Source organism: Carassius gibelio, chromosome A6 (genome assembly GCF_023724105.1).
Source record: "Carassius gibelio isolate Cgi1373 ecotype wild population from Czech Republic chromosome A6, carGib1.2-hapl.c, whole genome shotgun sequence".
NCBI lineage: Eukaryota > Metazoa > Chordata > Actinopteri > Cypriniformes > Cyprinidae > Carassius > Carassius gibelio.
In genome coordinates, this window is record NC_068376.1 from 29,548,268 (window position 1) to 29,564,072 (window position 15,805).

The 15,805-nt window shown below is 35.3% G+C and overlaps 1 protein-coding gene across 1 annotated transcript; it reads left to right on the plus strand.

The window, feature by feature from the left end:
- The first annotated feature begins 4,099 nt into the window (after positions 1 to 4,099).
- On the plus strand, positions 4,100 to 11,632 carry LOC128016026 (phospholipid transfer protein). Its single transcript, XM_052600341.1, has 16 exons — positions 4,100 to 4,271; positions 4,988 to 5,111; positions 5,216 to 5,315; positions 6,309 to 6,434; positions 6,868 to 7,023; positions 7,171 to 7,234; positions 7,367 to 7,430; positions 7,516 to 7,607; positions 8,489 to 8,665; positions 8,743 to 8,802; positions 8,881 to 9,045; positions 9,130 to 9,197; positions 9,283 to 9,325; positions 9,409 to 9,472; positions 9,996 to 10,072; positions 10,157 to 11,632. Exons 2-16 carry the CDS (start codon positions 5,003 to 5,005, stop codon positions 10,250 to 10,252), a joined length of 1,461 nt encoding a protein of 486 aa, XP_052456301.1. The 5' UTR covers positions 4,100 to 4,271; positions 4,988 to 5,002; the 3' UTR covers positions 10,253 to 11,632.
- Positions 11,633 to 15,805: the final 4,173 nt, after the last annotated feature.

Here is a 15,805-nt window from a genome sequence, read left to right on the forward strand (position 1 = left end):
TAACATACCATATATGCATTGAAATAAAGATGCTTGCACTAATAAATTTCACAAACTATAATGAAATGTTAAATAACACTGAACTGAACGTGGTCCTCTGGTTTTAAGTCAAACCCATTTCTTGCATCATCTGACTTTGAAACATTGCAATATGGGCTTTCTAAGAAGTCATGAACTCATTTAAGGTTTAGTCTCCAAACATTCAAGGGCATGGACAATTCTTTGTTCCATGTTAATCTTTGCACATCATCATGATTATGAATTAATGCAAACACTGTTGTCACAAAGTCCTTGACATGAGGCGACGGGCAACACCCTTTCTCAATGCTTGCACAAAATGTGTACAAAGTTTATGATTACATTTTGTGGCATCACTCAAAGGGGAACGAGTGCCTCCAGCACAATCTGAAATAGGTTTTTGTTTCAATAAGGCAAGGTAATTTTACTTATATAGCACATTTCGAACACAATGGTAATTCAAAGTGCTTTACATAAAAGAAAGTAAAATAATCATGAAGAACAAAAATAAAACAAGCAATTTTAAAACTTTGAAAATGATTTAACAACTGACATTTAAAATGAATTTCAAACAGAAAAAAAAATGATTTTACAAAGAATACAGTGAATACGTAAAATACAGAGCAATTGGTGTCCATCATCAGTGCTTGTTGTGGCTGCATGGTGTTATCAGTGTCCTTGTGGGATATGTCCACCACATGATGACTCGGACCCGGTGTGTGTGTGTGCTGAACGGATTGACACACTCTGCTGAAGGATGACGGAGCGAAAAATAAATATTGTCCTTAAGCACTCTAGCACCAAATTTGTTTGGGTGGAGGTCATCCAGTTTAAACAGTTCCCTTTGGCCCCAGAAAAGATTGAAGTTGTCGATGAAACCACTCCTTTTATATTACAAGATCTTTGTAGACGTGTTCAGCCCAAGCATCTGTGAAAACATGTTCCTTGCTGGGAGTGGTCCACAGATGAATTACTGAACTTTGAGTGTTTCAAAGAGTTCACTGAAGTCCTTCTTAAGGAGTTCTGACTGCTCTTTCCGAATATCATTCTTCCCAACATGGATGATGATTCGATTTGCAGTCTTGTGCTTCATCAGAATGTTCTGAAGTTCCTTGTTCACATCAGAGACCGTTGCTTGAGGAAGGCAGCATGTTGTTGTAGTCCTGCTACGGATGTTTCTGATAACAGAGTCACCCACTATCAGTGTCCTGGGCTCGGCTGCGCTCTGAGCTGAAAGCCGCTGTCTGCTCGTCCTTGAGCGTCTGTTAGTAGCGATGTTAGCTGCTGATCCGATCCATGTTTAATTACATTTGGGGATCCTCACCTGCAATTCATTAATGCTTCAAATCTGTTCTCAAGATGTATAGGGGTTGGTAGAATACCAGTATTCACAAGCCTTGTCAAGGTCGCAGCTATAGCAGCAATACGAGAAACTCGTGACAATCTGATGTCTCGTGTTCCTTTGGGTCTCGATCCCTGTTTGTGCCATCGATTAGTGTGGCGATCAGTTTCGGCTTGTTCCTCTACACTTGGTATAAACTGTTGAGATTCAGAAGATTCATGGGACTCGCCGGCTGTTTGCTGAGAGGGTCCGTGCCTGTTTTGGAAGTCCAGCAAGTAACTTTGTTTCAAGAATCACAATCCTTTGTAGAAGTTTGCAGCAGTTCTTGCAACAAGTAGATTCAACAGGAGGCATTTTCTCTCTCTTCTGTTTGAATGTATGCAGTTGTTTTCCCATTTCCGGAATGTAAGCTGCTGGCAGTGGGAGGCAAAGACTTCTTTTTGTAGTATTATTCCAGTCCCAAAGAGTTTTTAGTTTTAGCGTTTGTGCCAAAAATAGGTTGTTTGAGCACTGTGCTGATCTGCTGAAGTAAAAAATCGTAGAAAAATCAGAGAAAAGTACAGAAATAAGAAGCAAAGCACAGAGCAGAAAGCTAGAACGTCTGAACGGTAAAGCTAATTTACCGTTATATAAAAGCTAATTTGGACATTTGCACTCATTGCATTTTAAATAATGGGTTTTACTGTTCATATTATGGATCAACACAAATATTTTGCTTATTTTATATCATTATATCCCAAATTCACATAGAAATATCTGAAATGTTCAGTTTGCTATAGTGAATTAATAATTCTATAATATAATAATATTTATTTATTCTAAATTATGTAATTAACAAAATAATGTTTATTTATTAAATGCGTTTGTTTATTTTTAATTATAAAAAATGTAAATTTTAAAAATGCATTAATTATTCGTTAAAATATTAACATATTGAAAATATGAAAAATTATATATATATATATATATATATATATATATATATATATGTGTGTGTGTGTGTGTGTGTGTATAATTATATAGAATTATATAGAATTATATAATTATATTATATTAAAAGTATATAAGGTAAATAATATATACTATATATAATTTAATTTATAATAAATAAGTATAATTTAAAAGTAAATTTGCTGTGAAGTATTACTTTGTGAGCAAAACTGTTTGGTAATTATAATACATCAATGTTACATTATTATTCATAATTATATGGTACTATATTATTATTGATATATTTTCAATTATTTACAAATTAAATAAAAAAGTGATTGATTATTAAATAAATGTATTTATTTCTAATTATTTAAAATGCAATTAAAATGATCATTTATTCATTTAAAATGTTTTTATTTTTATTATTTTTTATATAAAAGTATAATTTAAAAGGACATTTACATAACCAGTTTCTGTGCTGTCCTAATATCAACAAAACATATTTTGAATGTAATGAGGCTTTGATTTTGCTTGTGTAACATTGTTTTAGTTCTTATATTTGGGGTTTTGACCTTGTGTTTGTGAACTGTAGTAACCCTAGTGTCTTCTCAAAGCAAACATCACTTTATGGCTGAAAACACTTGTGAGGAACAGTCCAAATGTAAGCGATTTCCATCAACATCTACTGATTCTCATGTCAAGTCTATTTCTTGTTCCCCAAAAACACTTCTGTTTCACAAAGAACATGTTCATCTTTCCTGAAATGTACAGACATATAGCTTTCATTCAGCATCATTTTATATCAAAGGTCACCTATTATTGCGTACGGACCATGTGTTTGCTAAAAGACATTGTCTCAGACGAGTAATTACCTTTTGACGCTTAAAAAAAGCTCCCAAGCCCACGGGGTTTTATACAAAATAAATGAGGCATTTGTGAAATCTTTCCGCCTGCCTGACCGTCTTCTGTGAAGCAAAGTAAATCAGCCGGACCCTGGGGTCAGTGACTTTATAAAGCACATTTGTGGGATGGTTTGTTTGGATCCTGTTTGTTCCTGTTGGTTATATCTGGGGGACTAAAGACAGCTGCCTCCAGCATCACACACACATACACACACACTAACACACACACACACAACCTCCAAGAGAGCGACCTCATTTAAGTCTCTTAAATATTATACTGAGTATCAATATATTAAATGTTCAGATGTTCTTGAATTTATTAATATGATTGAGTTTGACTGGAGTTCTTATATTAATTAGTAAACAGAGTATAGTTGATATACATTGATATTACATTAATTATTACTCATAATTATACATTATAATATATTTTAGTTATTTATTTAAATTAAATTGTAATTGATATTTAACATTATTGATATTTATTTCTAAAATATTCAATATTATATTTTTAATAGATGTAAAATGATTATTCATTTATTTAAAATATTATTACATTATTACAATTAAATAATTATTACATTATTTTAAATCGAAGCAAAATTACAGTTTATTAAAATAATTTGTTTTAAATTGTTCAAAATTAATTATAATTTATGAAGTTTTTTTATTTATTTAAAATGACATTTAAATGTACGTATTTATTTATTTTAATAAAAAGTGATTTAGTGATTTAAACAAAACTCAAAATATAACTCATCCCAATCCATTAAAACAGTACATGAACAGTCGCTCTCTCTATCTCTCTCTCTCTCTCTCTCTCTCTCACTATCTCTCTCTCTGTCTCTCTCTCTCTCTCACTCTCTGTCTCTCTCTCTCTCTCTTTCTCTCTCACTCTCTCTCTCCTCTGTCCATTCTGACGAGGCACACAGTCTCTCCTCCTCTGCACTAAACACACACACACACACACAAACACACACACGCAGACACAGACCTTTCACACACACTGCTACAGAGACGAGAGACGACAGACTTGGACTTTTTCCTCTGGATACTTTCTTCTACACGTTTGAAAGGCAAGATCATTCTCTTATATGTTTGCTGTTTTGATATATTCAGCTTTCAGGACCTATTTTCCTGCCGCAGCACTGAAAAAGCTCTTTGGTGCAGGACAGAAAAGCTGCATCATCCGTGGACAGATAGAGTCACTCGGATCTGATCTCTAAAACTAAGGCACTTGGAAGGCTTTTTGGTGCACTAGTTTTACATTTAAATTTACTTACATTATTATTTTTATTTAATTTAATATTTTTTTTAAATATATATTATTTCAATTTATTTTTTATTATTTGTACTTAATTTTTAATTACTCTTTTACTTTATTAATTTATTATCTTTAGTCCATTCTTGTCCATTATATAAACTTATGACGTCATATTATTTTAAACTTGACTTCTATTTATTCCTATTCACTGATTATGTGTGTATGTATTGAATGAAAAAGATGTGGAAATAAGGGAATATACATTTTAAAGATAAATCTTTTTGTTTTTATCCTAGACTGAAAAAAAGGTGCAGAATTTACTTACAATTTTCACTCAGACAAGAATAGTATATATCACAAATTAATAAAACCCAAGTCATATTTTCTTCTGAAACATTCTTCAGTAATCTTTGTTTTATTTACAACTGTAAAAAAAAATATATTTTACAGTTTGGTTGACTTTAGCCTTCTCTCAGCTGTCCCTTTCATACTGAAATTAAACTAAGTATCTAAATTGTTGATTTTCAGGTGTGCTGAGGAATCATGGGAGTGCTGAACGTCTCTGTCATCTTTCTTCTTTCATTAATCACAATGACTTTAGCAGAACTGCCTGGATGCAGGATCCGCATCACTGACAGAGGACTGGAGATGCGTAAGATATCTGACAAAAAGCCCAACATTCAGACTTAAAATACAACTAGACTTTAGTAGAATATAAGAATATCTCAGACTGGCCTCTGCTTGACGTCTTTCCAGTGAAGGCCGAGACAAAGAGGTTCGTGGAGGAAGAGTTGAGTAACATCAGCATGCCAGAGATGCAGGGTAAAGAGGGCCGCTTCCAGTACACCATCAAGAAGTATGTTTGACCTTTATCTACTGCATTTCCTGTCGTTTACTCACAAGTTACACACAGCGCTCTCCTGTGGTCCTTCACATGCACAGTAAGCGAAAGGGATGAGCACCAATCAGAAAAAAGCACGAAGTATGCCTTTTAAATTACAGTTCAGATCCTGATTTTGAACTGAGGAGGCAAAGAGGATGCAGAATTGCAATTCAAATTAATGTAAGTAGAATTGAAACTATGTGAAACTCAAAGAAATTCAGATAACTGTACTTTTCACTACAAGGATAGATGGATGGATGGATGGATGGATGGATGGATAGATAGATAGATAGATGGATGGATGGATGGATGGATGGATGGATGGATAGATAGATAGATAGATGGATGGATGGATGGATGGATGGATGGATGGATGGATGGATAGATAGATGGATGGATAGATAGATAGACGGACGGATAGATGGACGTACGGACAGATAGATAGATGGATGGATAGAAAGATGGATGGAGGGATGAATGGAAGGAGAGATGGATGGAGGGATGGAGGGATGGACGGATAGATAGACAGACGGATAGATAGATAGATAGATAGATAGATAGATAGATAGATAGATAGATAGATAGATAGATAGACGGACGGACGGACGGACGGACAGACAGACGGATAGATAGATAGATAGATAGATAGATAGATAGATAGATAGATAGATAGATAGACAGACAGACAGACAGACAGACAGACAGATGGACGGGTGGGTGGATAGAAAAACAGACAGACAGATATTTTTTGGAATTGCAATTCTGTAATTTCTCCTTTTTTTTTGTTACATTCCAAATCGAAATGTCCTTGTACAGTCCTATTAAATGTTCAATTCTGTCCCATTTGTCTTCATTCAGAAGGGGGTGATGGTGCCCTTTATGTGCCAGTGGCATTAACTAAAATGACAACCCCGAGGGCTGAATGAACCTTTAAGATGAGGCTCTAATTCTGCACTGATTGTTTAGTGTGAAGATCACGGAGCTGAACCTGACCTCTGACCTCCGCTTCCAGCCTGACGTGGGGCTGCTGTTCGAGGTGCAGAACTCCTCCATCACCCTCAACTTCCAGAGACGCATCCTCTACTGGCTCTTGTGAGTCTCGACACGTCTGCAGACATCAAACCAGACGTTTGTGATTTAAGGTCACAAGAAACTGAAAGAAACGAGCCTCTTATTCAGCAAGGAGCCATTCAATTGGTCAAAAGTGATAGTAAAGTCATTACAAAAGATTTCAGTTAAATGCTATTCTTATGAACTTTCTTTTAATCAAACAATAAAAACATGTAAAAATACACCAGCACAACTTTTTTCAAGATTGATGATAATCAGAAAATGTATATTAATACAGCACATTATAATGAACACGTGACACTGAAGACTAGAGTAATGATGCTGACAATGCAACTTTGATCACAGGAATAAATGACATGTTAACATATATTGCAATAGATAACAGTTACTTTAAATTGTGATGATATTTCACAATATTTACTGTATTTCTCATTAAATAAATGCATCCCCTCAGTTATGATGAGGGATCAATCAACGCTTCCGCTGAAGGTGTCAACATCTTCACAGTCCTCCATCTCATCAAAGACCAGGACGGACGTCTCAAGATCGCCAACATCACCTGCGATGCGTTCATCACCAAGATGAGGGCCAGATTTAGCGGGACCCTCGGGTACAGCACTCTATATCGAATTCTGAGCATGTTTATTGCACATGAATTAATTAACTTCTTTATAAATGAAATACATAGTTTGCTCAGTGTTTTGCATATCTGTCTGTTTCATGGGACATTCTTACGTGTCTTTAAATATTCTCACAGGAGGGTTTATGACTTTATCGGAACGTTCCTGACTACAGGAATGCGCTTCGTCTTAAATAAACAGGTTTGTTTGCTTTTTTCTAGTCAAGGTTAGCAGATGTTTGTACTGGTGCTCACATACAGTACATAAAGGTATTGTAACTTCAGTGACATTTGAACAGATTTTAACAAACTTTTGCGTATATGTCTCTGTCAGATTTGTCCAGCTTTGAATCATGCCGCACTAGTTCTGGTTAATCAGCTACTGGAAACAATCCCAGGTTAGAGAACGATGTTGATCAGTGTAAAACTGTTGTGGTATATCGATCTGGCAGGCTCGTATGTTTATGTGAATGTGTTTTTCAGTGCGCACGGAGGTGGACAGTTACGTGGGCATTGATTACTCACTGCTAAATGACCCCGTGGTGACAGAAACTAGCCTTGATATGGATTTTAGGGTGAGTGACAGATGACTAGTTAATAAACTTTAAATGCAGGTTTTTGGGGTCAGCGAAGACATGTTATTCATATGAAATACTTTATCATAATTAAAAAAAAAAAAAAAATGAAGCAGAACAACTGTTTTTACAGTGATAATATTAATAAATGATTGTAAATCACTGAAGACTGGATGAAAATTCAGCTTTGATCTCTGGAATAAATAACGTTTTAAAATATATTCAAATAGCAAATCAGTTTTTTTATAAGAATACATATTTCACAGTATTAGTTTGTCACAGTACAAACTTTTAAACTTATTTCTAAATAAATGAAATGTCAGCACGATATTTGGTAAGTGTTACCAAGTACATGTGCAAAAAACAACATGATTTTAATGAAAATATATTAATTCTTGGTTTCGTAAAAAAATAAAATACACACACTTTTCAGCAAAAAAAAAAAAAAATTGTATATATATATATATATATATATATATATTTTTTTTTTTTTTTCAAAATCTACAAAAAGTGCAGAGATATATTACTAATACACTAATAGTACAACTCGAAAAATCTATAAATCTATACATTTATAAATCTTTAAATTAAATAATGTAAATCTTAATTTGTCCAAAACATTAAAATAATAATAATAAGTTATGTGCTCACCCAAAAATGTATTTTAAGACTGGAAATGTATTTTCTTGCCCCTTGAAGTACATTTTCTAATAAAGGCTATATTTTAGAATTTTAAGGTTTAAATTTTATAATAATAAAAAAAAACATATTTTAAAACATGGTACCATAAAGGCTACTGTAGCACACACACACAAACACACACACACATTATATTTATATGGTTTTAAATTAGTCTGCGTGATTTATTTTTTTCTACACAGGGCATGTTTTATGACCTGAAGAATGAGAACGAGACGCTTGTGAACAACGCTGTGAATCCAGTCCTGAGAGAATACGATCGTATGGTCTATCTCTCTCTCTCCGAGTACTTCTTTGACAGCGGCCTCTTCTCTTACTTCAAAGGCGGACTGTTCCAAACGCAGATAGCAAACGAACGAGTAAGACACCGTCTAACTCATTTCAAGAGCGTGACACAAAAATAAGACAAAAACAACTGTTGCTCGACTCATTTCAGATGCCGAAGGACTTAGAGTTGCTCCTCAGGACCACCTACATGGGGAAAATCATGATGCTGGTGAGCAAAGCTAAGATGTATATATGTACAGCAGTTGTATAGCAAACTTCTATTCTCTGTGTTTGTCTGTCCAATCAGGACCCGGCTTTCATGGATCATCCTCTCTCGCTGGAGTTAGAGGTCAAATCTCCTCCTCGCTCCACCATCAAGACCTCTGGTGCCAGTGTGGCTGTCAGCTGTAACGTCAAAGTGTTCGTTCTTCCTCCAGGAAAACCAGCTGCCCAGCTCAGCAGCTTGACCATGGTGAGAATTATACACAATATATACAACCAGTAGTTTCAGATTGAAGGGATGCTAGAAATGCACCAAATTTCACCTTGTTTTTAGGAAGGCACGTTCAACGCGGAAGTAGCGATGAAGGGCAAGCGCTTGACCATCCATTTAGATCTGAAAAAGTGAATATGACCTGCAAACACTGAACTTTTTTGACATTTGAGTAACTTTGACATTGATTTTGATTTGATTTGATTCTGTTTTCAGGTTCACAATTTTCTCCGATCAATCGGTTTTCGAGTCTTTGGCTGTAAGTTTGTGTTTCCACACAAGCACATTCGATACAAGTCTAATCAAGAGCAGATATATAAATATAATTATTATTTTTTTCAGCTTATTCCACTGCAAAGTCCTTTGAAGACAATGCTGCAGTTATCAGCGGTGCCTCTCATTAACAGTAAGTGAAACAATATATTATATTTTAAATGACATGTACACTACTGTTCAGATATTTAGGGTTGGTATTTAATGTTTTTTTTTAAAAAGTCTTATGCTTACCAAGGCTGCATTTTTTTTTTATTAAAAGAACAAATATAAACAGTAAAATTATGAAATATTATTACAATTTAAAACAAGTCAAATATAATTTATTCCAGTGATCAAAGCTGAATTTTTCACATTATTACTAGTCTTTGGTGTCACATGATCCTTCAGAAATAATTTTAATATACTGATTTGCTAATTTTTATAATTTTATAATTTAACTTAAATTATTAAATTATTTTCAGAAGAGCATTTATTTGAAATAAAAAGTATTTATACATTATTAATGTTTTAATGTCACATTTAAAACATTTTTTTTTGAATAAACAAATTCTTTTGTTTCTAAAAAAAATTATTAAAATTTTTTTTTTTTTTTTTGAAAACATTAACTTTAAATATGTGAATCAGAAAACGCTTGATAATGTGTTTTCATGTAGATTACATTAAGCGAGGTGTGCAGATCCCTCTTCCGGACGGGATGGACTTCATTGAAGAGGTGGTCGAGTATCACAATGTAAGTGGCTGCATCGTGAAACCTTTAACATCGTAAGTTTAAGACACCATGTTCAGCTGTGATTCTCCATCTTTGATTTCACAGGGCTACATCATAGTTGGAGCAAACCTCCACTTCAGGACCGGTCTGAGAGAAATAATCGAGAAGAAGCTGTCGGGTGAAACAGATAACTCCATTTAAGACGCTAACATTACCGCACGTGTAAAGACATGCACAGAAACTAACACAATGAGCAATAAATGGAGGTTTTAAAAGAGAGGAACTAACCTTCGAGCAGAAGCATGATGTTTATTAACTGTACATCATCTGATCCTCAAGACCTGCTTTCGTTATCAACGTCAACTCTAAATTTGCCCCATTTGTGACCCTGGACCACAAAACCAGTTTTAAGTGTCAATTTCTCGAAATTGAGATATATACATCATCTGAAATACTGAATAAATAAGCTTTCCATTGATGTATGGTTTAGGACAATATTTGGCCGAAATGCAGCTTTATAAAAATCTGGAATCTGAGGGTGCAAAAAAGTCAAAACACTGAGAAAATTGTCTTTAATGTTGTCCAAATTATGTTCTAAGCAATGCATATTACTAATCAAAAATTAGGTTTTGAGAGATTTACAGTAGAATATTTTACAACACGATCTTTACTTAATATCTTAATGATTTTTGCATGAAAGAAAAATCGATAATTTTGACCTATAACAATGTATTTTTGCTATTGCTACAAATATACCCCAGAGACCAAGACTGGTTTTGTGCTCCAGGGTCACATTTAGTCTCTGAATATGCATTCCTGGTGTAATTGTGTACAATCAGCACTTTACTCTAAACAAGAAGAAAAAAAAGTGTATTTATAATCTTTGAATTTCTTCTTACATGCCTTTAACCCCCTAATATCTTCCCAAACGAAATGCAACAATGTATTGCTCATATAATGAATATAGGCAGTGTCTCTTTATAATGAGTGCAATTTACTAAACTTGTTTGCAAAGGCTGCTTTCACTGTTGCTGGAGTATTTTACTTTTAGCACAAATACTTCTACTTCTATTTACACTATTTGCTCTCAGTGTAAATACAGTCTAACTTTTTACACTTAGTGTAAATAGCTGTTGTGTAATGATTTCCCCAGTATAAGCAAATAAGTATATATTTACAAAAAGCAGCATAACTGTTTGGATGCGTACTGTAGAGATGCTCATGAGGAGAGCAGACCCCCACAAACCAATAGAGTTACATTCAGACATGACTCTGTTCTACTATAAAACACCCTGCCAATTAATCAGTGCATTAATATGAAGTGACAAACTACTTTATTCACATTTCAGAAGCAAAATGGGTTGCAAATGCTGGTTCATGTTGACTTTAGGGTATTACACAATGACTGAACCCCAAAACACATGTACAACTCTTAGATGTTTATGTACTTTTAGTTGAATTTTATCATTTTTTGTACACGTTTTATCGTATATATTGGTTGTTTAATATGTGATTGGTTTGCCATCCTCATTTGTGAATGAACCACTGTACCTCTTTATAAAAATGACGTGTTAAAAAACAGGAAGTGTTACTGTTTTTTATCTTAAAACTTTAGTTCATCATTGAAATGACTGAGTGGGTTGAAATGCACCATTTTCTGAAATAAACGATCACATAGAAAAACTTAAAATCATAGAAAATGTCTTGGGAAACAATTTACCAGTATGCCAGTGCAAATTCAGATGAAGCGACTGAACATCGTGAAGGCCGCTATGGACTTGTCAGTAGGAACCATGTGACCCCAACCCTGTGGAGGACATAAATAAATACAATTTCAAAATAAAAACAAACCAAAAATCATAATAGAATACACAATAAAGAAGGAATAAAAGGCTCACATATTAGACTGAGGTTACACATGAATATACTAAAGTAAAACTGGTTTACAATGGAAGTGTGTGTAAACCTATATTCTAGATCTCTATAGGAAGTCTTTGATGCAAAAAAGGCTTTCTATGTAATTTAGCTTTTCGTCACAGTCACCTGAGAAAGTGCACCATGTGATACATGATACATGAAAAAAATTAAATAAAATATGATGATAATACTAATGAAATTGAAATTAAATAAAGTAAAACATAAAATATGATATTATTAAATATCATAATTATTATATAACATAATTATTAAATGGAATGTGTAAAGTATTTTTTACTAATAATATTATTCTTATAAAGAAATACTAATAATAATGGTTCCATTGATAAATATTTTATTGATAAAATAAAAATAATAATAATAATAATACAAATAATGAAATAAACTATAAATAAAAAAGTAGAATGTATAATAATATATGAAATAATAATAATAATAGTTATTTTTAAACGAAATGCATAAAACATTAAAATGTTTACCAGAATAATAATTTAATAAATAATATTATTTAGTATATTATTTATTCCATTAAAAAATAATAATAAAGTTTAAATTTTATTGACTAGGGGTCAGGGTGCACAAATTGTTTACATTAAGAAAAAACTCTCTCTCTCTCTCTCTCTCTTTATATATATATATATATATATATATATAAATATATATATATATATAAATTTTACTGACCAGAGTCCCCAGACCAAGACTAAAAGAACATAGGACACACAATATCAGATGGAAACAACTGGCCTCTTGCTGGAGTGACTCCCCAAACCACTCGTCTGGGAGTTGCAGGCCATGTCCACATCTCTGTTTTATACCACCACACGGTATTTCTGTTGAAAAGATGTAACTGAAATCAAGAGCTGGTAAATATCTGATTCACTACAGTGTTAATTCCCATCACTCACTTATGCTCCCAGAAGCTTCAGGTATTGTTTCTTCACATCCATTAACAGGCAGGTGTAGTTCAGATTGTCTTCAGTGCTGCAACAAACATCAGGACAATTTCAAATGAAGGTCCAGAACTCATTGGCTTTATTGAAGTCCACTCAACGCACAGGGTGCAGGGTGGAGGGAGTAGAGTAGGTGCACGGAGGATCGAGCAGATTTAAACAGGGAGACCACACTTCGCAATTTCTGATTAAACAAGAAAAATCATCTGGCTTTAACCTCAAAGCACAAATGAATTAAAGAAGGCCTACTAACACTGACCAGACACAAAGCTTTGTTCTTCATACTACTGTACTTAAAGGAACAGTTCACCCAAAAATTCATCCCAAAAATAGTTCACCCCAGAATTCTGTCATCATTTCCTCAGCCTTGAATTTCTTTCTTGCGTGCAACAAAATAAAATCTTCTTAAAAATGTTGGTAAACACACAACTTATGGTCCCTCTTGACTTCCACAGTATGGAAAAAAAGTTCTATGGAGGTCAATGAAGACTAGAAACTCTTTGGTTACCATCATTCTTCAAAATATCTTTGTATTCAGCAGATGAAAGAAACCGCTTGAGTGTCTGTAAATGACCATTTTCAGTTTTGGGTGGAGTATCAAGTACAGACCGTTCATTCGCCCCAAAATATATATATATTGTGACGAGCACTCCCAGAGGAATCAGCGTCGCCCTGGAAACCAAACCAAAACACCTGCACGTCCTCATCACCGGCTGATCGGTCACAGCTGCTCCCCATCAGCCAGCACATTGAAAAGCAGCACATCTTGCACTGAGAAGAGGTTCTCAAACAGAACGCGAAGCTGGACTAACCCCTCTCTCCTATCCCCACAGAAAGCAGCGAGTGACCGACAGCCCACACCCTTTGGAGCACGTCTGGACACCCACTTTCCCCTTGATTGGCACAGAGGAGCACGGGGAGCACCAACCAGCGGAAAGCAGATCAGGACACTTCACCAGGCACCCTTCACTTTTCAATAAACCCACCCTCCGGGGCTTTTGATTTCACGTACCTCTTGTCGAGTGGTTCTTCACCCCGTGACACTGGTGGAGAATGCGGGCAAGGCGGAGCCTAGACAGCGCAGTTGGGAAACACCTGGTGACGTCACTCCCTCTCGCTTGCAAATGTTCATGAGAACCCGGACTGGGACGGATGAAAACTGGGGACAGCCTCCCAGCCACAAAAGGGGTAAGTGACTTCCGTTATTGTCATTTTACCCTGTGGTTGGTTGAGGCTGTCACTAAAACCCGGTTTCTCTGTCCCTGTTCCGGTGCGCTGCGAGAGGGAGGACCGCCCGGAGAGGAATCCCCGCCCACTCCGACCGTTTGGAGTCTGGTTGAGGATGTTAGCACTCCCATGTGGGCAGGGGCGGATTTAGACATTTTGGGGCCCAAGGCAAACACAGACATGGGGCCCTCTACATCTCTTGTTTCCCTCCTTTTGACAATCCTTATTTTAAAAAAAAAAAAAGCCCTACTTGTTACTTCTCTTCAGCAGTCTTCACACAGCAATGATGTATAGACATCTGGAGTTGTAACTGTAAGAAAAAAAGAAGAAAAATAAAAAGGATAAATTCTATCCTTGCTCTGAACTGGGCCTCTCTGCACTATTAAGCAGCGTTCTTTGTCAGTGAGATGTTTTGGCCAGAGTGCTTGGTCATCTTCAAGTTCAAGTGTAACACATTGGTCAGAATAGCCGTGTTTCCACTACCGAGCTAAGACAGGGTGTGCTAGTGCGTGCCAGGGCCAGTCGTGTTTCCAACAGTCACTTCCGGGGCTTGATCGTGCCTCGCCGGGGCTTCCTCGGGGCCAACGGCCAGGGTTTTTTGGCCCGACGAAAACCTTAGGCCAAAGCGGGCCAGCTGGGGCTAGAGGAGGGGTTATGAACAAAGGCAGAGTTTCTGTGTCTAGAGAGCGTCAGCGTGGATAATTTCAGAAAGATAACAGCTTTAACACCAGCATTAACGACGTTTTAAAATAAGTTGAGCTCAAAACTCACTCTTAGTTCGCAGCAAGTGTTTGCTTGATCCGATGTGGATTATAATCACTAAACAAGGCAGAAATATTTATAAGTGATGTAAAAGACTATGCACGCTAACGTTACCATAGTAAACATGGTAAATATGACCGCTTGGATAAATCAGACGTCAGCTTCTTATTCTCTATCACAACTGTGTATTTATTAAGTAACATTTTATCTGTCGTCTCGTTTCAAGAGTTTAGCTCCACGTTGCATATCATCAAAATATAATAATGATTTTTGTTCGGGAGCTTTTATAAAAATAGAGAGTCTGCGCTGAGGATCATTTCAGAAAGATAACAGCTTTAACACCAGCATTAAACACTTTTTTTTAAATAAGTTGAGCTCAAAACTCTCTTTCAGTCAGCAGCGACTGTTTGAAATAACTTGATCCAATGTGGATAATCACCATACAAGGCAGAAATATTTATAAGCGATGAAAAAGATATGCACGCTAAACATATTTCCATAGTAAACATGGTAAATATGACCGCTTGAAGAAATCAGACGTCAGCTTCTCATTCTCTATCACAATCGTGTATTAAGTAACTTATATTATCTTTCACAAGCCTCGTCTCGAGAGTTTATCTCACGTTGCCTATCATAAAAGAATATAGCCTAATAATGTTTTTTGTTCGGGAGCTTTTATAAAAATAGAGAGTCTGCGCTGAGGATCATTTCAGAAAGATAACAGCTTTAACACCAGCATTAAACACTTTTTTTTTTTTAAAATAAGTTGAGCTCAAAACTCTCTTTCAGTCAGCAGCGACTGTTTGAAATAACTTGATCCAATGTGGATAATCACCATACAAGGCAGAAATATTTATAAGCGATGAAAAAGATA

Coding starts and splice junctions, on each gene's coding strand:
- LOC128016026 (XM_052600341.1), top strand. CDS start 5,003: ATGGGAGTGCTGAACGTCTCTGTCATCTTTCTTCTTTCATTAATCACA. Junction 7,024..7,170: donor AGATTTAGCGGGACCCTCGG/GTACAGCACTCT, acceptor ATATTCTCACAG/GAGGGTTTATGACTTTATCG. Junction 8,803..8,880: donor TGGGGAAAATCATGATGCTG/GTGAGCAAAGCT, acceptor CTGTCCAATCAG/GACCCGGCTTTCATGGATCA.